The sequence below is a fragment of the Schistocerca piceifrons genome, chromosome 4 (genome assembly GCF_021461385.2).
Source record: "Schistocerca piceifrons isolate TAMUIC-IGC-003096 chromosome 4, iqSchPice1.1, whole genome shotgun sequence".
Classification (NCBI taxonomy): domain Eukaryota; kingdom Metazoa; phylum Arthropoda; class Insecta; order Orthoptera; family Acrididae; genus Schistocerca; species Schistocerca piceifrons.
The window spans coordinates 709946842-709972151 of NC_060141.1; the positions used below are offsets into that span (position 1 = coordinate 709946842).

At 39.6% G+C, this 25310-nt stretch overlaps 1 protein-coding gene across 2 annotated transcripts in view; it reads left to right on the plus strand.

Annotated features, from left to right (window-relative positions):
- LOC124795317 (nuclear valosin-containing protein-like) overlaps window positions 1-25310 on the plus strand; it is a 158331-nt gene that overhangs the window by 127389 nt on the left and 5632 nt on the right. For both annotated transcript variants that reach the window (XM_047259288.1, XM_047259289.1), the window contains exons 11-14: window positions 2595-2762; window positions 2971-3093; window positions 20817-21023; window positions 24472-24699. In XM_047259288.1, coding sequence (XP_047115244.1) covers window positions 2595-2762; window positions 2971-3093; window positions 20817-21023; window positions 24472-24699 — 726 coding nt within the window. The remainder of the gene's footprint in view (window positions 1-2594; window positions 2763-2970; window positions 3094-20816; window positions 21024-24471; window positions 24700-25310) is intronic.

Genomic DNA, 25310 nt, shown 5'->3' on the forward strand with positions numbered 1-25310 from the left:
AGGGACCTCTTCTAGCTTTGGCCTGGGACACTTTTATAAGTGTATTATCAGGCTTGAGAAACAAGCACGTACCAGGTTTGGGGTCCTGTGGTAAAGAAACGCATCCATGGTTGCTGTTGCACAGTTTTGACACCCCCCTCCCACCTCATTCCAATGGTAAGAGTATGCTGGTTCCTCACTTCAAAAGAAGCCAGCTGTGGGCAAAGTACATGGACTATAGGAACACATTTATGCAGTTCTTCATTAGTACACTTTTACTCCACGCAAACTACAAACTGCATGAAAGTAAAATATGCTATACTTTAGACTGAAATCAAACTAAAACATCAATAGCATCACAAAATAAAAAGACAGATTCAAAATTCTCATAAACACAAATCCTTTTCTGGAAAAAAAATCTTGGGCAGACTGCTATGAACTTCAACAAAATTTGCATATGAAAGAATACTGTAAAACGTGAAGGCAGTATATAAGATGTGCGTTGTAGCTGTCCTACAACAGTTGTTGTGATTTCCATTGCCTTGGTAATGCACAGTTAAATTTTGAAGTTTAGAACTAGTGTGATTCTGCAGTTACTGCAGCAGAAAATCTACCTGAAATATGTCACAGTGAGTCGTGATAAGTGGTGCCCTTCTTTTCTGCACTTTTTTGAGTTGTTCTGACTCGAGCTCATGTCCTGTTCATTAGAATTTTCAGTATTACCAATTATTAAACAATTGTAAAACATCACAAAAATGTCAGATTTGAGTCATTGAAAAATGGTTTAAAAGAGTTTGTGGAAAATACTTTTTTTTGTAAAAGTGTGCCAAAAATACCCATGTTTTGTCATTTTTACAAAAATCATCGACTTTGACCTCAATTTGTAACCATTGGATAGAAGTAGGGAAGTGAAATTTTATACTCTAAGATCTTCTTTTGATAAGTTATCATACGCAAAGTTTTAGGTTTACTATGCACTTATAGAGATATTTTATTATTATTGTTATTATTATTATATTATTTCAATTCAGAGATTGCAAAAAGTTGTACAAGATTTCGTAGTTTTGTTTCTTCCAAGAAAATATTGCTGGATATATTATGTCCCAAAATTGCTGAAAAGTTAGGGTTAGTTGTTGAAAGCTGCACTAGGGGTCAAACAAATGACTTCATCTCTGCAAGTATTTAACTGGTGATTGTTGGAACTTTACCAATTGTTATTGGGGCATGTGTGAATGTCCACAAAAAATTTCAGCGAAATACAAGATGGTTACCTCGGAACCTCTAGACCATCTGGCGTAGAATAACAAAAACAACACTATCAGGCAGTAGGATGGACTGGCAGAGAAATAAACAGAAAAAACACACACAGTTTTTTAAGGACTTAAATAGGTGGTTTTATTCCTCCTCCCCTTTTTATTTGTTGCAGAATAGTTCCAGTGATATGACCACCACTAAACTCTTGAGTATGGGCAGATGGTAACAGGCAAACTGTTTAGAACATGTTACTTTCTTTTTCTGTTAGCTCTTCCTTTGTACTTTCCTCTCAGTGATAGAACTAGATTTAAATTCTAGTTCTGAAAGCTGCAGAAAAGGTGTACATGGGCCAATTTGGAAGATTTGTTTTGTATTTATTATTTCATTTTATTATTTGCCCTTTACCTGGGGCCTATTTCATTGTGATACTTTGAGGTATGCATAAAGTAAAGAACTTTAAAAAAGTCTGTGAGTATATTCTCTCTGTGTACTCACCACAAATGTTTGTGTGTCAAGCATTCTTGTAAGCCAGTTTTGGAAATACATTTTCTACCAACTTTCTTGAAGACCTACTAGTTCAAAGGCATTAACAGCTTTTCCATGACTGGTGAACCTCCCTCCACCTGTGTGATTCTTCATTGTAGGAACAGGAAATAATAGCATGTGGCCATATTGAGTTGCAGGGAGTATGGGATGCAAATCTCACTTGTACACACTCCTGGAACTGAATGCTGTAGTTAGTTGCCTGTTTGGATACATTGTCATGGTGCAAATTTACCCATTGCAGTGCTACTGTTGTCCACGGTTAGCCTAGTCTCTCAAAAGGTTTTGGTGTGCTTATTATTAACTACCACAGTAGAAGACAGGCAGACAATGACACTTTTTAGTTTATGCAGTCCCTGCAAAATCACCCACATTCAGGCTTGTGGTCCCTGGTTTCATTATTTTACTATATTCAAATCTAATCGTGAGTATATTCATAAACATAAGCGCTTGCACGCGCGCGCACACACACACACACACACACACACACACACACACACACACACACACACACACACACTTTTTTTTAGTATTGCAGGCAAATGAAATTACATCAGTCCTCTTAATGCAAAATTTATTAAACTTGGTCATCTATAGACCACCTATGTGATCAATTTTAACATTGCTTCACAGAATTGGACACACTCTTGAGATACTTGTTTTTGCAAACCTCCATGTCTCATGCTATCATAGTGGTGCCCGTGGAGTGGACAAAACGATATAGTTCACGTTAAGGAAACTGCTGGTTGTAGTGTTTGATTAAATCAAAAATGTGTTTTTACATATCTGTACTCATCATTTCGTTGTTTGTTGTCCAGGGCCCAGTCCAGTATGCAAAGGAATTTGCTGACCTTGGTCTGTCGACACCAACTGGAGTGCTCCTTTGTGGACCACCTGGCTGTGGGAAAACTCTTTTGGCTAAAGCAGTAGCAAATGAAGCAGGAATAAATTTCATTTCTGTAAAAGGTCCTGAATTGCTCAATATGGTATGTTGTAACTGTTGTCTTCATTTCTAAACTTGATGCACATATGTTTATTCACAGAAATTTATTCTGAATTGAGATGAAGCAGCTGTGAAATATCTAATACAGTGTGTGTGTGTGTGTGTGTGTGTGTGTGTGTGTAAAAGATTTTGCTTCTTTAGTATAGATGGTATGATGATAATGTAGTTAAAATTTTGTTATTGCATTTCAGTATGTTGGTGAAAGTGAGAGGGCTGTTCGCCAATGCTTTCAGAGAGCAGCAAATTCTGCACCATGTGTCATATTCTTCGATGAATTAGATGCTTTGTGCCCCAAAAGAAGTGATGCGGGTGAAGTAAGTAATACACATGAAAGCCACTAATGATAATATGCTATGTTATTTGCGTGAAACTTTTAAGGATGGTGAAGAAGCCTCAGTGGATCAATTTAATATACCGAACCTCAACCAGAGGTGACTGAGTGAAAAGTTGCAAAGCCAAACATGTTCCGTGATTCCATGATAGCTCTGCCAGTGAAATGTGATAACGCCGCATTAAGTGCACTATACTCGGGCCGCTGAAACATTGCACTTGACGTTTGCGCATGAAGTTGGCAGCGTAACAGAGTAACAAGTGAAGAACGATAGGCGCTAGGCGTTCAGCGTGGGGCGCCAGCCAATCACAGCGCAGTGAGCACAGCTGTTACTCACGTGCTGTGACGTCAAAGTTCCCGCGTTGCCGGCTTTGTTTAGTGAATGTGTATACAACGTGAATTGTATGTTGTTTACCGCGTGTTTTCGTTGTACTGTGTGCCATATCGTTGTGACTTTTGTTACGTTGTGAGTATACATACTTGGAAAATGCCACCGAAAAGACTTCGTTCACTTAGTGACAATCCTTTGCGTCGAGGGGTGCCGCTAAACAGCCAGGCACTGGAGTTATTACGCAGAACTCGTGAGTTTTACGAGCAGGAGAAAAACTACGTAAGCATTCATGGACAGCCATCAATTCCTGCCGACAAAGTGGTGGAACGTACGTCGAAAACTCTTGGTATTAGTGCAAGAACCGTAGTAAGTAAGGGAGTATTACTACAAAACTTGGAAGATACTGAAGTGAGCCGTAATGATTCCGAGCTGTCTGGATCAAATAATACATTTTTATCAACCCCGGGAAAGAAGAGAAAGCGGCCTAGTCCTATCACAGATTCAGATTCTTTCCAGACTGATGCAATTCGTAGGCATGTTTATGCTTACTACAGCAGAAAAGAGTATCCGACTGTAGCTAAGTTATTAATCTCTTTAAAAGAAAGTGAACTCTTCAGGGGTGGTAAAACATCACTAAAAATTGTGCTAAAAAATATGGGTTTCCGTTACAAAACGCTAGACGGACGCAAAGTACTGTTAGAGAGGGCACATATTGTTACCGCTCGTAGTATTTTCTTGCACAAACTTGTGGGCAGAGACATTCATTCCATAATTTGGCTAGACGAAACGTGGGTTAATGCCGGGGAAGCTGTCAGTAAATGTTGGACGAATAACTCACCCAGCAGTAGCGGCCATCAGCCGACGGGAAGAGGAGCTAGATTAATTGTGGTTCATGCAGGCTCCTCCAGTGGTTTTGTCCCTAACGCACTTTTAGTTTTTAGATCGAAAAAGACCGGTGATTACCATGAAGATATGGATCACACACGATTTGTTGAGTGGTTCAGGAACCTTTTAAAACAATTTCCTGTCCCTACAACAATTGTAATGGACAATGCTCCATATCATTCGGTGATACGGAACAAAGCCCCAACCACAAATGATCGGAAAGAAGTTATGGTGCAGTGGTTACAGGCTCGAAATATTGCAGCGGATATGAGTATGACAAAGGTTCTGTTGTATTCTCTTGTTAAAGAAAATAAGCCTACGACACCTACATATGTAGTAGACGAAATTGCCAAGGAGCAGGGTCATACTGTAATAAGGCTGCCACCATATCACTGCCATTTCAACCCTATTGAGTTAATATGGAGTGAAGTAAAAATGTATGTAAGGAACAACAACAAGTCCTTTACAATAACAGAGGTGGAAAACCTGTTGCGTGGAGCTCTTGTGACTGTGGATGCAGCCTCATGGAGAAAAAAAGTAGAGCACATCGAGAAGCTTATACAAGCAGCACAGACAATAGAAGGAATTATCAGTGGCCATGAACAATTAATGATTTGTCTTGCTGATGACGACGATGAAGACGGTTTTGGCGATGAGTCGGACAACAGTGACGATGGCGAGCTGGATGGAATTGCGCCATTATCGCTGTAAATTGGTGAGTGAAAAATTACTAATATTGGTTATTTATTGCACTCTCGGTTATTATTTATTTTGTAAACTACGTACATTATTGATTTGAAAGTACCAGTCGTCAGATGCTTGTTTTTTGTATTTCTTTGCTCCGTTATCGAAAGGGTGCGCATTGTTATGCTTTTACATGTATTGTTATACGGTTGTTTACTTCCTGTCATTGTAGTACAACTAAAAACGAGTTTTTATATACACTGTAATTGCTCAATCGCTTGCATTTACGAGACGGGACGGAAAACTGTATCGTCTGCTGTGTGTATAGAGGCTGCTGTTGCAACATCGCTATTACAGTGTAGCCAACCTAAATAGACAAAAAGCGAACTGTCAAGTGCAATGTTTCGCCGGCGGGGGTATAGTGTGGTTCTGAGATACATATTCCTCACGTTGTCGTACAATATGTCTTGATTGTGTGCGCTTGTAAATCCAAGTTGATGGTGCCCCAGCTCACTTTGAACGTCATATGAACATCATGTGAACACTTGCATCAGATGTTCTCTGAAAAGAACATAGACAGAAGATGTCCTATTTTGTTGCTAACTTGTTCATCTGATATGATCCTATTTGTTTCCTGCTTGTAGTATTATGAGGAAAGCCGGGTGGAGTAGACAGAAAATGTTCTTCTGGCATTGTTTGCACACCACCAGGCATCACGGAGCTTTGTGTGACAAGTCATGACTGCATAGAAAACAGGGGAACATCATTTTGAACAACTAATGGAAATGTAGCATGTAGCACCTTGTGCAAACAAATATAATTATTTAAAAATGTGTGTACTGTGTTTATTTTATCAGTTTAAACTCACAAGGGAGCAGGCCAATCTGACATGTCGAAACCCTGCCATGAGATTTTTTTATACGGGAAGAACAAACTGAGAGAAGCACAATGTCAAAATCTTAGCTGCTAAGACACACTGCAAGTATTAAAAAAGTTGAAAATCAGCAAATTCATAGATCATAAAGTGGCTGGAAAAATACGCCCCTACCATAGCTGTAGCAAACGGGCCTACATATGTAAACTTTACAAAAAAAATGAAATACAGTATTAAAAGAAAAAATATTCTATGGTTCCACTTCAGAGAGATCAGATATTGTATTATAATTTGACACTTTGCACTGTACAAACAACAGAGATGCAGTATTAAAGAGAAAAAACATTATTTAAAACTTGATCCTGCTTAAAGAAGTCACATAATTCAACTTGTTTCAGTTTTTGTGCATTAAGTGTGTACACCTTCTTTTTCAAACGTATTAATGAATTCAGAGCTTTCTACAACTACTTTTCACACAGATATAGTGCCTGCACAAAACAGTTGTGCTTACCATTTTACACAGTTTAAGTGATTCAAGATTAAAGTTGTCATCGCCATTACTGTCACTTGAAGCTGGTCCACCTTCTTGATCATCACCATGTTGTTGACACATATCAGCAATAATCTTGTCATCCCGTAGTTCCACGCACGACAAGATTATCATCAAAATGTACAAAACTGTTGAAATGTGCACTCTCCACTAGAGCTAGCTCATTACTAGGCACAATTTTGCCGCCGCCACCACCACCAGTGAGAGTCTCTTTCACTAAGGCACCGGGTTTCAATGAGTGTCTCTTTCAGTAAGGCACCAGTTTACAGAAGTGGTGTGTAGGATGACGCCAGGTGCCAGGCAGCCGAAATAAATTCCATGGCTCTTAGGAAATTAATGGAGTCAGTCCTATCAAATGTTGAACCAGTTTTTTTTCCATAATTTACTTTGAAATTTGCAAAAATGCCCAAATCAATTGGCTGTTGAACACTGATGCAGTTTGGAGGGAAAAATTCCACTCGAACATTTTCCATAGTTACTTTGGGTGGGTGTGATGCAATGCTGCACTCTGCTCCATAAGAAGAGAAGAAATCTTATTGCATTTGTTTTCCGTAGGCTTTGTGCTTACACCCTTGAAATGCCTCAGATTCTTAGATTTTCCTATCAAAACTAGAGATCTTTGTATGCGAATTTTACTTTTCTTCCCTGTGTTGCATTGAGTCGCCCTCTTCAGCCAAGGTTTTACTGGGAAGCAGACTATAGAATAGATCATTTCATCACAGATGGGGATATTCTTCAAGTTGATAACCCCATAAGGTACCCAGCAGAAACTCAACAATCCAATGTTGCCCCATGACATCATCCATAGTGTTTGATTCGCCGGAAAGTGTTCTCCCTGTGATTCCATGATGATCTTCAAATACTTGTAACCATCCTGATGAAGCCTTGAAATCAGCAGTGTTGTTCATACTTCTAGCTAAATCTATATCCTTTGCTTTCAGCATGGTGTCACTGCTTAGTAGAGCTGCAGCCCGTTTTTGTTGGAATGACATAAAAAATGACTTTCCCAAATCTCTGCATCTCCATTCTTGCTGAAAGTTGTGTTATGTTGATTTTGCACTCAATTTTAAAAACTGATTCAAAATACTGTTTCTTTTGCTGGTGAGTGTTCATAGTCTGGTGTCGGCAATTCTTCAGTGTGAAGCAGTTTCAGATTTTGTTTTGTGCAGAATAGTATCCACCTCTTGTATGAATTTTACTTTCTTATCAGATGTGTAACATTTCCTTTTTCTGTTCTCCATGGCTGATCGAAAACAACTGAACGATAGAACCATCATGGGGATCAGATTCAACTGTTTCAACACCTCATTGAGTGGAATCATAGCAATACCAAATCAAAACTAATAAGTGTGTCCTCCAGCTGGACCACTATGCTGTTTAATTTTCTTACGTATGCCAAATTCATACAGCCACAATGATGATGTCAAGAAATTGGCAATTGAATAGATGGGTGAGCCAATGGCACTCACTTTAAGAACATGCTCTTTGTGCATCTTCAGCAACTTATTTGTGCTACCAATAAGACTTTAATCTACAGACCCTCCCAGAAGATAGAGGATCACTTAAAATTGACCAAGAATACTCACAAACTGCTGGAAAAAATGGGTAATTCCAGTATTCCATGCAGTTGTGGGATGGTGTAAGTGGGTACCACAAAAAGAACAGTCAAAACGCGACCAGAAGAGCATGTGAGGGCAACTGTACAAATTGAGAGATTAACAGATCAGCTGTTTCGGACCATGCTTTGCAGCCAGGAGACCACCACTTTCATTTTGAAAGGACTCAAGTTCTAGCAGCCGCAAGTGGACACCAGAGGGGCCATACATATTTTTAAACACCCCAGGAATTTCGATAGGAAGGGGAGAGACATGAAATTAAATAACATGGATCTTGGTGCTCAAGAAGAGATGTAGAAGTCTTCCATCATGGGGTGATAGCAACGGCATATGACTGCAACTGACAACTGATGCTTGGGTATACAAAGCATGTGATGTCTCGCCACTGCACAGGAGCAGGCGTGGAATTTGCTGCAGCTAGTAACAAACCAGGGTGTGAACTAGACACTCAAAAAAGCTATGATCCTCCTCAAAAATGTCGTAGATGCGGACAAATGTTGTGTTTTAATGTGAAATCCATCTGACCACAGCACGGTAATCCAGAATATTTTATTAATTGTACAGTGAAACTCCTAGTTTAGGTGAAATTAAATGTAGAATACAAATTTTATACAGTAATTAGTGGTAATGAACTTCATCAGTTCTTAAAAAACACAGATCTGTAACAGGAAGTAAAAACCTGTCAAAAAATTGAATTACTATCTGGGTACAAGTTAATCGAATATTTTCTGACATGTTATGATCACAAATTATACATCAAAACAAGCATTTTTGAGACATGAGGCACCCAGGAAACTGAACAAACATAGAGAATTATACTGAAAACCATGTCAGAAGCTAATGTGGGGTGTGTGTTTTCCATCTGTAGCCAGTGGCAGTTTAATCTGATCAGGTAGACTTTACAGTACTTTTCGCAGTGATGACGTCACTAGTGGGCATTTCACTGTCAACTTTCGGGAGCGCTTGTGAACGACCCCTGTGTGAACTGTGTGCATTACGATTATTCATTTCCTTTGTAGCGTGTGACATACATGCACAGTGTGCCATTTCAAAGCAATGGTGCATTGAAAGTACATCACAAATACACCCTGGTTATCATTAAATGTCAATTAATAAAGCATCTCTCACTGTATGGTTGAGATGTTCAGCAGTCAACAGGGCCACAAAGAAGATTGAAAATGTAGTTGGACTTTTCGCAGTGTCCTCTTTCAGAGCTAATTAATACTGAAAGAAGATCTATTTAATACAAAAAACAGAAGTGCACGGCTGCAGTTTTCCAGCACATAGCTGTAATGAAGGATATTGTCCAAAAGGTCAGGGTGTCTCCAGTTATGTTCATTTGTCTGTTGACCACTCAACACACCATCCAGCCGACCTGCAGTGCTGGCAATGTTACTTTCAATCACTCCAATACATGGCAAATGGCTACCTTAATTCCAAGTATTACAAATATTACTATGACAAAAAATACTAAATTGAGTATGAAAATGATAAAATGAAGGACTCTTTAAAGCTATCAAGTTGGTATCAAACAGCAAACATTACATAAAAATATTGATTACTGTGACTTAGCCAAATCGGCATTTTCTCTCATGGCACTGTCAGGCTGGAATGTTGAATGAACAGACTCATAGGGAAAAAAATTTTTACCTTGTATTATATGATTAAAATGACTTGCAGCCTCGGACAGTTTCTGTGGGATCGAATGCAGGGGAGAAGTATACAGTGATGAACAAAGTATATGCAAGGAAATTGTGCAGGGCCGACAATATCCACAGTGAAACGGATCAAACCAACAGATACCAGTGGTTGTGATAATACAGCCATCAGAGCGGATAGAAAGCAAGATTCTAATGCAGATGCTTACAGCCCTATGGCATTTTCCTCCCTCTCCCTGCCCACCTGCTCGCTCCCCGCTCCCGCCCTTCCCAGCCTCCCCCCGCCCTTCCCAGCCTCCCCCCGCCCTTCCCAGCCTCCCCCCGCCCTTCCCAGCCTCCCCCCGCCCTTCCCAGCCTCCCCCCGCCCTTCCCAGCCTCCCCCCGCCCTTCCCAGCCTCCCCCCGCCCTTCCCAGCCTCCCCCCGCCCTTCCCAGCCTCCCCCCCCGCCCTTCCCAGCCTCCCCCCCCGCCCTTCCCAGCCTCCCCCCCGCCCTTCCCAGCCTCCCTCTCCCACACCTCTCCCTCTCGCGGGGATGACAGTCAGGCAAGGAGAAACAATAGGGGAGTGTTCACTTGGTTCCTGGTGTGCCCCAGAAGTGGCGGAGATACTTTTGCATCAACAAAGCCAATGTTTTTCATTGAAAATATTGAGGATTCAAAACATTGAATCCTTACCAATCACAGGCACTTCAGGCCTGCTCGGGTATGTACTAGTTACTGTGTCTCCTCCTAATAAACTCAACAGGATTCAGGGTGTCGTCTTCCATCAGGACCTAACACTACAAATGGTTAAATATCTGCATCCTAGCCTAGAACAGCATGGATTCCATGTTGTTCATAATCTCCAGAGAAGACATAAGGATAATACAGTGGACAAAGGATCTTTAGCTCTAGCATTCAATGGAAATGTTTTACCTGAGAAAGTTAAAGTCATAGTTTACTGATATGATTTCGAGCCCTATTTTCCTCCTCCTATGTGATGTTTTCAGTGCCAGAGGTGTGGAGATATGCCCTTCCTCAGTACTAATGAGGCAACTTGTGAGGGCAGCCTCTGCAATAACCCCTTATATGTGTAAACTGTCCAGAACACCATCCCGCTCATTCGCTGATATGTTTCGTTTTCAAGAGAAGAAAAAAGTCCAGGAGTATAAAACAGTTGACTGCCTGTCTTATCAAGAGCCTAAGAAAAAGTTGGAAGGACACTGCTCAACCGATATGACATCAGACTTTGCAAACATTGTGTCAGAATTCACACCTAATCTGATGACAAGGTTTTAAACTGCATTTCCTGGCTGTTGCCATATGTTGGTGCCTGTTTTTCAGTTCGACCAACATGCCCAAAGTGCCATAAAGAAAGAGGACATCTGCCAAGGTGCCCTCCTCCCAGGATGAAATAGGCCAATAGTCTACCACCACCCAAACCAATAAGAGCCACCTGCTGCAGGCTGTAGAAAAGAACGATGATCTCCTATCCTAGAAATCGACACACAAATTCTCACAGAAACTGAAACCTCACAGGGATGAGATCGATAAAGTGAAAGTTAAACTGAATTCTACTGCTCCAGTTGATCCGGACCCCATCCTCCCACCCATCCAGGTCAAACCTCTAAATCCTGATAAAGGACCACACATTCAGGTGAAGCGCATCTTAGCAGGAAAGTAATTCATACTCCCATTTCCCCTTCGCTGCTTTCTTAGATCCCAGTCTGATGTTTCTTTGATGGAACCATAATGGCTACCATTGCCATCTGGCTGAACTCCATCAATTAATGGCTACTTATTCTACAGTTGTCATGGCACTCCAGGAGACAGGTTCTCAGAAAACCAACTCCCTCATATTAAAAACCACAAATCCTACTGTGTAAGTTTCATTAAAGCTGAGAGGGCATCTGGAAGAATCGTTGTACTCATTCTATCTGACACTTCCAGTGAGCTGGTGCCACTAACCACAGCATTAGAAGCTGTGGCTGTTTGTGTCTACCTCTCAATTAGGGTAACAGTATGTAAGGACACTAAGATTTCAACTAATCTCTCAAATGAATGGGCTGTTCAGATTATTCTAAAAAGTCGTCAACCGACGATTGTGCTAGTGTCTGGAAGCCAGAGGACATAGATCACAATTTCAAAGTGGCTTTTGGGCATCCAACACAGACACAACTGATTTGTCTGGAATCTGCGTTGAACAAGATTGCTGTATTGGGGGCACTTTACCCATTTTATCCTGAATTTTCTATTCCTCTGACAATCTTGGATCAGGATACGTTCGATCCTCACCAACCAAAATGTACCAGAAGCAGGGATTGCTTCTGAGCATAACCCTCTTTGCCATTGTAATCGATGATATTGTTACTGCATTTTGACCCAAGGTCTCACCATCAATGTGTGTGGATGACCTTCGTATCACAGATCATTGTGCACTGCAGAGCACAAACTTCAGGGGTACTCACAGAAAGTACATAGTTGGGGTCCTGAATCATGGATACAAATTTTTTCCTCTGAAAACTCATGTTATTCACTTTTGTCAACTCAGGTCTGTTACCTGTTCCCAGAACTTTACCTCAGTAACAAGTTACTTGACATCATTGAAACTTTAAAAATGTTAGGCCTTCTATTTGACAGTAAGCCGGCATGGTTACCACAAGTGTCAGTTCACAGCAAATTGCCTTAAATTTCTCAGCAGTAGCATCTGGGGTGCAGACCATACAGTTCAACCATACAGTTCGTCTGCAATTTTATAAAACTTTGATTTTATTCCAAATGGGCCATGGGTTTGTTGCCTTTGGGTTGGGAGCACCTTCAGTACTGAACTACTTAGACCTGGTCCAGCACTTTGGTGTGCTGTTGGCTCCTGGACCCTTCCGTACAAACACTGCAGACAGCCTCCTGATGGAAGCTGCTGTCCCTCCAGTGAGGGTCAGACCACCAGCAGCTCTTAGTGAACAATATTGTCACAATCTGTCAGATGCCTGTTCTTCTTCTTCTTCTTTTTTGATTGCCCAGATTTAACATGCATCTATACTGATGGTATCATCCAAGACCTATTGGTTGATCTCCACAGCTCTGGAATGACAGTAACATTCATATGGACACAGAGCCATGTGGGTATTCTGGGAAAGGAACATGCTAACTTGTTAGCCAAAGAAGCAACTGCAGGAAAAGAACTTGGGAGTATCAAACACAAGACTTGTGATATTCCTTTTGAAAACCTGGGATACAGAAAGGCAGGCTGCTACAATTTTCAAGCCAAGAGGAATCGGGGACACCACCAACGCGTGGCATAGTTTCCTCCAGGTGTCTCAGAAAAATTCCGTCGAACTCTACTGACTGCGTATTCCATCAGTGCAGCTGTGGTAATCCTCTCACAATTCCCCATATTCTTGAAGAGTATCCGTGCTGGCTGATCTGAAATAAACAGTCAACCTGTCTACCTCAGATATTTGCAGATGGTGGGTTAGGAGTTACCAAATTGTAAGTTTTGTAGGGAAAGTTAATTTTATAATAAAATTTATGTGGACTTTCACATTCAGTATCAGGAGTGGTGGATGTGCCCCAGGGGGAGGGGGGTGGGGGGCTGATTATCTCGCTGCATGTGCCCCAAGTGGCCTCAGGCTACCTTCTCCCTCAACTCTGTTTTGCATTTTTAAACTTTTCTGTATATATGTTATTTAACTGTTTAAACTATTTAGCGCTTTAGTCCAGACAGTCTGCATTTTCTCACCGCATCTTAGTTTCTTGCACAAATCCCGCCAACATTCTGCAATTCTCTGTTTTTGACCACGTGACATCAAGCTTATTTCCTCCTCGTACACAGCCATTCACTCATCCTCCATACTTTGTTTCGTCGTACTTTCTGTGGATGATACAAGTTGTTAGAAGTCTTTGTTATTCACTACTTTTGCTATTTGTTGTCAGTTGTTTCTTTTCATTATTTTTTTTTAACATTTTTTGTCGTTGTGGTCATCAGTCCAGTGACTGATTTGATGCAGCTCTCCATGCTACTCTATCCTGTGCAAGCCTTTTCATCTCCAAATAACTACTGCAATCTGCATCCTTATGAATCTGTTTTGTGTATTCATATCTTGGTCTCCCTCTGAATTTTTTACGCTCCACGCTTCCCTTCAGTACTGAATTGGTGATCCCTTGATGCCTCAGAATGTGTCCTACCAACCAATCCCTTCTTATAAGCAAGTTGTGCCACAAATTCCTCTTCTCACCAATTCAATTCAGTATCTCTTCATTAGTTACATGATCTACCCATCTAATCTTCAGCATTCTTCTGTAGCACCACATTTCAAAAGCTTCTATTCTCTTCTTGTCTAAACTACTTATTGTCCATGTTTCACTTCCATACATGGCTACACTCCATACAAATACTTTCAGAAACGACATCCTGACACTTAAATCTATACTCAATGTTAACAAATTTCTCTTCTTCAGAAACACTTTCCCTGCCATAGCCAGTCTACATTTTATATCCTCTCTACCTCGACCCTCATCAGTTATTTTGCTCCCCAAATAGCAAAACTCATTTACTACTTTAAATGTCTCCTTTCCTAATCTAAATCCCTCAGCATCCTGATTTAATTAGACTACATGCCATTATACTCATTTTGTTTGTGTTGATGTTCATCTTATATCCTCCTTTCAAGACACTGTCCATTCCATTGAGCTGCTCTTCCAGGTCCTTTGCTGTCTCTGGCAGAATTACAGTGTCGTTGACAAACCTCAAAGTTTTTATTTCTTCTCCATGGATTTTAATTCCTAGTCCAATTTTTTCTTTTGTTTCCTTTACTCCTTGCTCAATATACAGATTGAATAACGTCGGGGATAGGCAACGACCCTGTCTCACTCCCTTCTCAACCACTATGTCCCTTTTGTTCCCCTTGACTCTTATGACTGTCATCTGGTTTCTGTGCAAATTGTAAATAGCTGTTTGCTCCCTGTATTTTACACTTTCCAACATCAGAATTTTGAAAGAGAGTATTCCAGTCAACATTGTCAAAAGCTTTCTTTTGGTCTAAAAATGCTAGAAATGAAGGTTTGTCTTTCCTTAATCTATCTTCTAAGATAAGTCGTAGGGTCAGTATTGCCTCACATGTTCTAACATTACTACGGAATCCAAACTGATCTTCCCCGAGGTCGACTTCTACCTGTTTTTCCATTCGTTTGTAACAAATTCATGTTAGTACTTTGCAGCTATGACTTATTAAACTGATAGTTCAGTAATTTTCACATCTGTCAACACCTGCTTTCTTTGAGATTGGAATGATTATATTCTTCTTGAAGTCTGAAGGTATTCCACCTGTCTCATACATCTTTCTCACCAGGTGGAAGAGTTTAGTCAGGACTGGCTCTCCCAAGGCTATCAATAGTTCAAATGGAATGTTGCCAACTTCTGGGGCCTTGTTTTGAGTTGGGTGTTTCAGTGCTCTGTCAAATTCTTCACGCAGTATCGTATCTCCCATTTCATCTTCCTCTATGTCCTCTTCCATTTCCATAATATTGCCTCAAGTACATTGTCCTTGCATAGACCCTCTTTCCACTTTCCCTTCTTTGCTTAGGACTGGTTTTCCGTCTGAGCTTACATAGGTAGTTCTCTTTTCTCCAAAGGTCACTTTAATTTTCCTGTGGGGAGTATCTATCTTACCTCCTAGTGATACACACTTCTACATCCTTACATTTGTCTTCTAGCCATCCGTGCTTAGCTTTTTGCTCTTCCTGTCAACCTCATTTTTGAGACGTTTGTATTTCTTTTTGCCTGCTTCATTTAGTGCATTTTTGTATTTTCTCCTTTCATCAATTAAATTCAGTATCTCTTCTGTTACCCAAGGATTTCTACTTGCCCTCATCTTTTTACCTACTTGATCCTCTGCTGCCTTCACTATTTCATCTCTCAAAGCTACCCATTCTTTCTTCTTCTTTTTCTGTATTTCTTGCCCCTGTTCTTGTCAACCTTTCCCTAATGTTCTCTCTGAAACTCTCTACAACCTCTGGTTCGTTCAGTTGATCTAGGTTCCACTTCGTTAAATTCCTACCTTTTTGCAGTTTCTTCAGTTTTAATCTACAGTTCATAACAATAAATTGTGGCCAGAGTCCACATCAGAGTGGCAACTGTCCCTTAACATAGACAAATGTAATGTATTGCGAATACATAGAAAGAAGGATCCTTTGTTGTATGATTATATGATAGCGGAACAAACAGTGGTAGCAGTTACTTCCGTAAAATATCTGGGAGTATGCGTGCGGAACGATTTGAAGTGGAATGATCATATAAAATTAATTGTTGGTAAGGCGGGTACCAGGTTGAGATTCATTGGGAGAGTGCTTAGAAAATGTAGTCCATCAACAAAGGAGGTGGCTTACAAAACACTCGTTCGACCTATACTTGAGTATTGCTCATCAGTGTGGGATCCGTACCAGATCGGTTTGACGGAGGAGATAGAGAAGATCCAAAGAAGAGAGGCGCGTTTCGTCACAGGGTTATTTGGTAACCGTGATAGCGTTACGGAGATGTTTAATAAACTTAAGTGGCAGACTCTGCAAGAGAGGCGCTCTGCATCGTGGTGTAGATTGCTCGCCAGGTTTCGAGAGGGTGCGTTTCTGGATGAGGTATCGAATATATTGCTTCCCCCCTACTTATACCTCCCGAGGAGATCACGAATGTAAAGAGATTAGAGCGCGCACGGAGGATTTCAGACAGTCGTTCTTCCCGCGAACCATACGCGACTGGAACAGGAAAGGGAGGTAATGACAGTGGCACGTAAAGTGCCCTCCGCCACACACCGTTGGGTGGCTTGCGGAGTATAAATGTAGATGTAGATGTAGACCCTGGAAATGCCTTACAATTTAAAACCTGGTTCTTAAATCTCTGTCTTACCGTTATATAAACTGTCTGAAACCTTCCAGTATCTCCAGGCCTCTTCCATGTGTACAACGTCAAACTTTATAATTTCATAATAAATGACATAGTAATTGAAGTAGTGAGGCACCAGTCTGAATTTTACAACATGAGCAATAGGAGGTACTCAAACTCTGTATGGGAGGAAGCATTGTGGAACAAATAAATAATGTGTGAGGTCTGATTCCTACACATCTTAAACCTTCTCACATTTGCGTTGTAATTTTTATGTGCCAGAAGTTGATTTTTAATAGTGCATCTAAACTGCATGCCTTTTACTATATTTATAAAGCGGATTTTTATACATACGGGTATTTAACATTTTCAATGAAGTGGAATGAAATATGGCTGGAACTTTGAATGAGAAAAGTATTGTGGATAGATTCAGATTGATTAGTAAGTGGAATTTATTTATATGTGATCAAGTGTTTAAAGAGAAATGGACTGAAACGTTTAGGCACTGCAATGGTGGCAAAAATTTTTTTGAGATATGTATCAAGTATCATATTAGAATTGTTTGTCTAAATATGTATTTGCAGCAGGTTTATTTATTGTTAGGCCACCGACCTTGCCACAGAGGTAACACTGGTTCTTATTGGATCACCAAAGGTTGGTACTGTCCTTCATAATATCGGTTTCTAGAATGTGTTTTCAGTACATGAACATCCAAGACTTAAAAAATAGGTAAAGCAGAGGGCAACAATAACATGAGGGGATTGTTGCAGGTGGTCGTACGTCTCCGTCCCCCCGCCCCTAAGCCCAAAAATGTTTTGTTCATAACAGTGCAGAATAAAATTAATTTGATGTAAACATAAATATTAGAAGTAAGTTTAAGGGTAACATTGAGGTAATGAAATTAGGTGGCAGTCTGTTATCTTGTCGACAACTGCGTCATTGTGGGGTTCTGATGCTAGCTCGGAATCTGGTCATTTTCTTTAAGGATCATAAATTTTTTCTCACCTAGCTCACTATTTATTTTATATTACTGCAGTTCAATTGGACATATTGCAACAAAACTTATCACTATGTTAGCTTAAGCCAATAAGGAATGAGTAGATACTGGCTCACTATTGTAAAACCACAATTGATCAATATAAGGCAATGTTATTTATGGTTAACACACTTTATACATAGGCACGCCTGCTCATAGTTTAACCAACAGTTATCTTCAGAAAAATAGTTTAGAATAATGGTTCTTTATAGGCTCGCTGTCAGTTTCAAGCAAGTCATTCATGGTGGTTGCTATTTTAATTGCACTGATTGCAGGGGTATACTGCCACGTGTTCCAGGCTCACAAATTTACTCTACACGTGGAAACAAAATCTTATTGGTCTGTTTTTCTCCCTATCACAGAAGTAGCATCTCTCTCAACTAGTTGCTTGTGGTGCTCTAGGAGGAAATTCAGCTTTCAGTAATCCCAAAATTTCTGTGATACGGTTCTTGATATTTGCAGGCGTATTTAGCTGATTGACCCTCAATGCCAAATAATCATGCAACTATTTTTTGGCAAGAACTTTCTGATAGGCTTTTCTGGGAATGGATGAAGTCTTTTCTGGGAATGGATGAGTTTGAATTACTCTTGTAGATTACAGATCGATTGACTCCAGCAATATTCAGAAGAGAGGAAAACAACATAAATGGTTGTCTTCTGCTAATTCTTGTCAGAGAGCACGTACATTTCATTTCATCAATTTTATCCATACTATATTTGATACCATTATTAAAAGTTACAATTTCTGGCTTAGACTTCTCCGAATCATTGCCAATACTATCATCATCATTTAAAGGAGACAGTACCAGAACAACCTTGTTTCCCCTCAGGCATGTATGAAACAACTGTCATATTCTTCCTAAATTAGAAAATGCTGGATTCCAAAGGATGATTTTTTGCTACTTTCATAAAAGGAGAAATTTCACATTTATGTTCATGAATTATTCCAACCACTATCAGTTTGTCATTTTTCAACAAGTCATCCGCAAGTGGAATTGATGTAACCCAATTATCACATTATATTTCTACTGGATTTGGATGTGCATTTTGCCATTCTTTTTACAATAGCATGTGGTGTGTTGTCACAGAGATATGGCCCATCCACCAGTTTCCCGCAGTATATTTCTGAATTACTAGTATGAAACATCTACGCATCTGTAAGTGCAAAAATTTTTATACCATATCTTGCCAGTTTTGATGGAATGCATTGTACAAATCCACATCTTCCCCTTAATGGATCCAGCATTTCGTCCACTGTAACTAGTTCTGATAAACTGTAATGTTTCTAGCAGTTCTCATCGAACTCAATCTAGAATCAAACAGCGACTAATTTGTATGTTTCTTTTCAGTGATGTCTATTTCTGACATCATTAAATCTCTGTCAACAAGAAACAAAATCCATGTATGCCCATTGAAAGTCTGAAGCACACCACCCCTGTACCATCTGCAGCCCAGAGATCTTGTAAATTTGTGTGTGATGTTTGTAGAGCATCTGCCAAAAAAAAACAAATTCTGAATATGACTTGATCATGTAATGTTAAATGTCTGCAGCATCCCTTTTTCGGGAATATTTAAGATGAATGGTAGATACGTAAATATTAGTAAAGCAAACAATTTCTTCTAAAATTTCATCTATGAAAAAAAGCTGTAAACAACCAGTTGAACACTTGACATTTTTTGCTTCACCTATGACTCACAGTAATTGCTTGACAGATTTATGTTCAGCTCTTTTTTACTCTCCTGTTTTGAATTGATAGGTTGATGGCTCCATTGCCTGCCATCTTTCATAATATACAAGTCAAAGTTATCAACAATATCAGTTTCATCCAAACACGACTCACTTTCAGACTTGTGATCACTTTCAAAGATTGACTCTAGATTGGTACAATCTTCATTAGCAAGCTCTTTGTCCAACCATTTCAACAGTTGGCTCGTCATCCACCATTTTTTTTGAAAATATTAAAAAAATAAAACTTCATTCAGTAATTAACTTTGGTCAGTGAAAAGGCTTCTAATTGTATGGCAATTACTATAAATAAATTTTCTAACTAAAAAATAGGTGGACAACATTTCTATATGTTGTTACTTACATTTTGTAATCTTACCAGCAATACTGCATCAAAGAACTTAACAACAGAATGGACTCACAAGAATGCACACACATCTGACATTCTGTTCCTCACCAGCCAGTCTCCTGACTTGTTTGATGTAGGCCACCACTGTCAGTTGTTGAATGAAAGATTCAGTCTCAAATTTCAGCTTTGATTGGCATAAGTTGTTTGTTTTCATTACTTCCATATGTTACATATGGTTTACATATGGTACATCACCTTCTGTAAAAGCTGGTAGCTGCTACGTGTACAGTTTTGAACAACACGTTCAGTAGCGAGTTATGATACCTTAAAGTTGGTTTTGTAAACCTCATTTCTTGTCATATTACATAGTACTTTGGAAATCAGTTCTTGTGAAATAGATTTTTTTAACACAAAAGATGTGCTCCCAATTCATGCATATTTACTTTAAGCTAGCTATAAATTCATGTACTATCTTTACAGTACATTTACTGTTTCATAGATCATTATTAATATCTCACCAATATTCTTAATTATTGTTGGAAACGATTTCTTGTACAGTGATGCAATGGCATCCTCTCCTATATTTCATTGTTCATTATATTTTGCTTCATTTGTACATAATCTTGCCTTCTGACTTGGTGAAATAAAATCATTTCTATACGCTTTTTTTCTGTCTACCACCTTGCTGCCGTCTGAAGTTCTTAAATTTTTGTCATACAAACTTATAAATAATGTCCACAGCTCATGGTCTTGCAGTAGCGTTCTCGCTTCCCGTGCACATGGTGCCAGGTTCGATTCCCAGGGGGTCAGGGATTTTATCTGTCTCGAGATGACTGGGTGTTGTGTGTCCATCATCATCATTTCATCGTCATTGACTCTCAAGTCACTGAAGTGGTGTCAGCTAAAAAGAACTTGCAATACGGCGGCCCGAACTCCCCTGCATGGGGCCTTCTGGCCAACAATGCCATACGGTCATTTCATTTCATTTATACGTAATTTTTAGTTTTTAATTTAATAAAAAATTGCCTTGCAAATATCACATTTTAATAATTAATTTTTACTCATTTTACTGTGCCATACAAATACTGTTATGCATGAATACTATATTGTTATTGGTGTTACCATGAGACTTTATCAAATTCTAGGGTGGCGCTAGTATGAGGGTTGTTAATCAGATGCTCACAGAAATGGATGGTGTAGAAAGTCGACGAGGAGTTTTCTTACTGGCAGCTACAAATAGGCCAGACATCATAGATCCAGCAGTCCTAAGACCTGGCCGTCTTGACAAAATTGTGTATGTAGGACTACCAGGTCCACAGGACCGAACAGATATACTACGTGCTCTCACCAAGGTATGAACAGCATATCTCTTTTCTCCATTATCAAGAAATATTTTCTAATTTTTTAAATGTATTGCTGTGTCATTATTTATCATTACATTACTTGTTGCTCCATACTTAGCTTGAGATTTTGATTTTATTGTTGCATTTATTCTGATATCTGTTTCTAGTTATCACCAAAATTGTCGAAGATGGCTGTTTTGTTTTTGTTTTTTTCGTAACATTGTACTATAATTTGACAGCAATCGACTATTGTACCCAGACATTCTCTTATACCTTCTTTAATTTCTGCAATCCATTTAACATTGCTCTTACTATTCCACAATTTTTCTGTTTTTCGTTAAATCCTGTTTTCTGATGTTCTGCTGAGATGTATTTCTTGCTGATCATGCTCATTACCAGTTCTATGTCCTTGTACAGTGTTTCATCTGAAGCTGTTATCTGGTGTCCATCTAGTTAATGTTGTTTATTTATACATGTCCTAAGTATTATTTTTTATTTTAAGTCTTCTGGCAATTTCTACTGTGTTAGTTTTTTAAAGATGGTTTAAGCTGCGTATTTTTTTGGTTGTGTAACTGTTTTATAATGTTAAAGCTCCAGTTAGGAATATCAACAATGTGGGAATAGATAGATTGCTACTTACCGCAAAGATAACATGCTGAGTTGCAGACAGGCACAGTTAAAAGACAATTACACATAAGCTTTTAGCCACAGCCTTCATCAGAGAAAGACAAATACACACCTTTCATTCACACAAGCAAGCACACCTTACAAATACACTATGTGATCAAAAGTATCTGGACACTTGGCTGAAAATGACTTAAAAGTTCATGGCACCCTCCATCGGTAATGCTGGAATTCAATACGGTGTTGGCCCACCCTTAGCCTTGATGACAGCTTCCACTCTGGCAGGCATACATTCAATAAGGTGCTGGAAGGTTTCATGGGGAATGACAGCACATTAAACACGGAGTGCAGCACTGAGTATAGGTATCAGTGTCGGTCAGTGAGGCCTGGCATGAAGTCGGCTTTCCAAATCATTCCAATGGTGTTCCGTAGGATTCAGGTCAAGACTCTGTGCAGGCCAGTCCATTACAGGGATGTTAATGTCGTGTAACCACTCTGCCCCAGGCCATGCATTATGAACAGGTGCGCGATCATGTTGAAAGATGCAATCGCCATCCCCAAATTCCTCTTTCAACAGTGGGAAGCAAGAAGGTGCTTAAAACATCAAGGTAGGCCTGTGCTGTGATAGTGCCATGCAAAACAGGGGGTGCAAGCCCCTCCATGAAAAACACAACCACACCATATGACCACCGCCTCCAAATTTTACTGTTGGCGCTACACACGCTGGCAGATGACGTTCACCGGGCATTCGCCATACCCACACCCTGCCATCAGATCACCACATTGTATACCATGATTCGTCACTCCACACAACGTTTTTCCATTGTTCAATCGTCCAATGTTTACGCTCTTTACACCAAGTGAGGTGTCATTTGGCATTTACCGGCAGCCACTCGACCATGAAATCCAAGTTTTCTCAGCTCCCACCTAATGACCATAGTACTTGCAGTGGATTCTGATGCAGAGTGTAATTCCTGTGTGATGATCTGGATATATGTCTGTCTGTTACACATTACGACCCTCTTCTACTGTCGGCGGTCTGTCAGTCAACAGACGAAGTCAGCCTATACGCTTCTGTGGTGTACATGTCCCTTCACGTTTCCACTTCACTATCACATCGGAAACAGTGGGCCTAGATATGTTTAGGAGTGTGGAAATCTCGATAAAGAAATATGATACAAGTGACATCCAATCACCTGACCATGTTCAAAGTCCATGAGTTCTGTGGAGCACACCATTCTGCTCTCTCACGATGTCTAATGTCTACTGAGATCACTGATATGGAGTACTTGGCAGTAGGTGGTAGCACAATGCACCTAATATGAAAAATGTATGTTTTGAGGGTGTTGGGATACTTTTGATGACATAGTGCAATGACCGCCATTTCCAGCAGCTCAGGCCAGAATGCCAATGGTACTATTCTGGCCAGAGTTAATGATTATGTGTGCATGAGATATGCATGCTTGTGTGAATGAATGGTGTGTGTTTCTCTTTTTCTGACAAAGGCTGTGCCCGAAAGCTTATATGCAAGTGTACCTGTCTGCATGTTACCTTTATGGTAAGTAGCAACCTATCTAATCTTACGTTATTTTATATTGTTTCAATTATCAATAGACATTTTTGAGTATGTAATTTGCTTTGTTCCATTTTATTTTCTATTTTACCATGTCTGCTTCTCATTTGGGTTGTAAGTTATGGTTTTACATAAATATTTATCAACAATTTTGATTCCCTTTTTTCTGTGTAATTCTGTGTGCAATTGGTGGACGAGTTAACACAATTTCTGTTTTTTCAAACTGTATTTGAAGGCCAATTTTCTCTGTCATTTCTTGTTGCAATTTAACTTGTCAGATTCTTTTCAACATTGCAGGCAAGGGGAGAGAGTGCCCGAATAAATCCCAAACAGTTTAAACTTATATCATTTTTGGAACTTCGAGTTGTTATGTTGTTTGGCTTGTGCTTGTACCATTGTCCCACACATTCCAGTACGTAGTGGAATTGTAATGCTGATTGGCAATCACCCACTCTTAAGGCTGTTTGTATGAAGAACACTTCAGAAATTTTTCCTATAAACTTAACTTTTGATTTGGTGTTGGTTACAGTAATTTCTGTTAGTTTAGTTAGTTTTGGATGAAGTCTTAGATTCTTTATAATTTTTAGTACTGAAGGTATGTGGTGACAATGTTATACTTTCTTAAAGTCTGCAAATGTTGTTGCCAGAGCTTTGTACCATTTCCTGTAATACACTGCAATTAATTTTAATCTAATTATGTACTCTGTACAGCTTGTCCATGGTCTGAAACCACCTTGATATTTCCATAACAGTTATTCTTCCTTGAATCTTCCTCATAGGCTCTTGGATAAAATTAGGCTCTTGGATAAAATCTTGTAGGTGCATTGTAGAAGAGAATTCCTCTATAGTTGTCCATATTACTCTTATCACTCTTCTTGTGTAATGGATGTATAGTGGCCATGGTCCGTAATTCAGGGAGTTGTTCGGTTATAAACTTCTTTTGTTGAAGGCATATGTAGGGAGTTCGTGACTTTCTCACTTCAGTACTTCCACCATCAATAAAAACCTGGTCTTCTGCACATACCTAATAATTTTTTGCCCTTAGAATGTGTGTTTTTTACTTCTTGGAAGTTGGCGGGTTCAATATGTTCAGTTTGCTTTTCGTTGGTGTATTTACATTAATTTATAAGAGTGCTTTGGGTTCTTCACAGTAACCCTGGCTTATCATTTTCATTTTTCTTAAAATATTGGTTTGGTGTATAGCACAAAAAAGTCCAACACAAAACCCAATGACTTAAATATATTCTAAACATTTTACAGAATGGAACGAAACCTCGTCTTGCTGATAATGTGGATCTGGAATCTTTGGGAAAAAGTGACAGATGTCACAGCTACACCGGTGCAGATCTTGCTGCCCTTGTCAGAGAGGCTGCAGTTCAGTCTCTCAAGGATCATTTGAAACAGCCTGATGCAGAAGGCAATCTAGCTGTCACTGCAGAGCATTTTGCTGTGGCACTTGCAAAAATACGTCCTTCCATCTCAGAAAAGGTAATTCTGTGTACACGATAGCCCATTCTCATTTTTATTCTTTATTTTGCAAAATATTAAGTAGAATGGTATGTACTGTTATCAGCAATCAGTTTGATGTAGACATCACCTGATTTAAGTATTACAGTGAACAGATAAGGTCACAGGTATATTTAATTTGCCTATGTGAAGTAAATCCAGGTTGGGGATAAAGGCCACAAGTTTGCATCAAATGCAGCTCTCATGTTTACAGCAAAATAACCATAACAGTAGTTGATGTATTAATCGTTTTCTGTTTTATTCACTCACTAGTTCAAAGGATACCATTTTCCCTGGCAGTAGGATCAGATATCTCTGTGGATTTTGACCCATGTTTATGCTTGGAAAGTACAGGTAGGCAGTGTTTTCTTGGACAGCATCTGCAAGATGTGAATGAACTGACCAGTGAAGAACAAGAACTTCTTATGGTGAAGCAACAGTCATTCATACTGTGATTTAAGTGTTTCATGTGTGTGTGTGTGTGTGTGTGTGTGTGTGTGTGTGTGTGTGTGTGTGTGTGTGTGTGTGTGTGTGTGTGTGTTAAACACAAAGACAATCTGTGCAGATTCTCTCTACATAAGAAAATTTTCTGC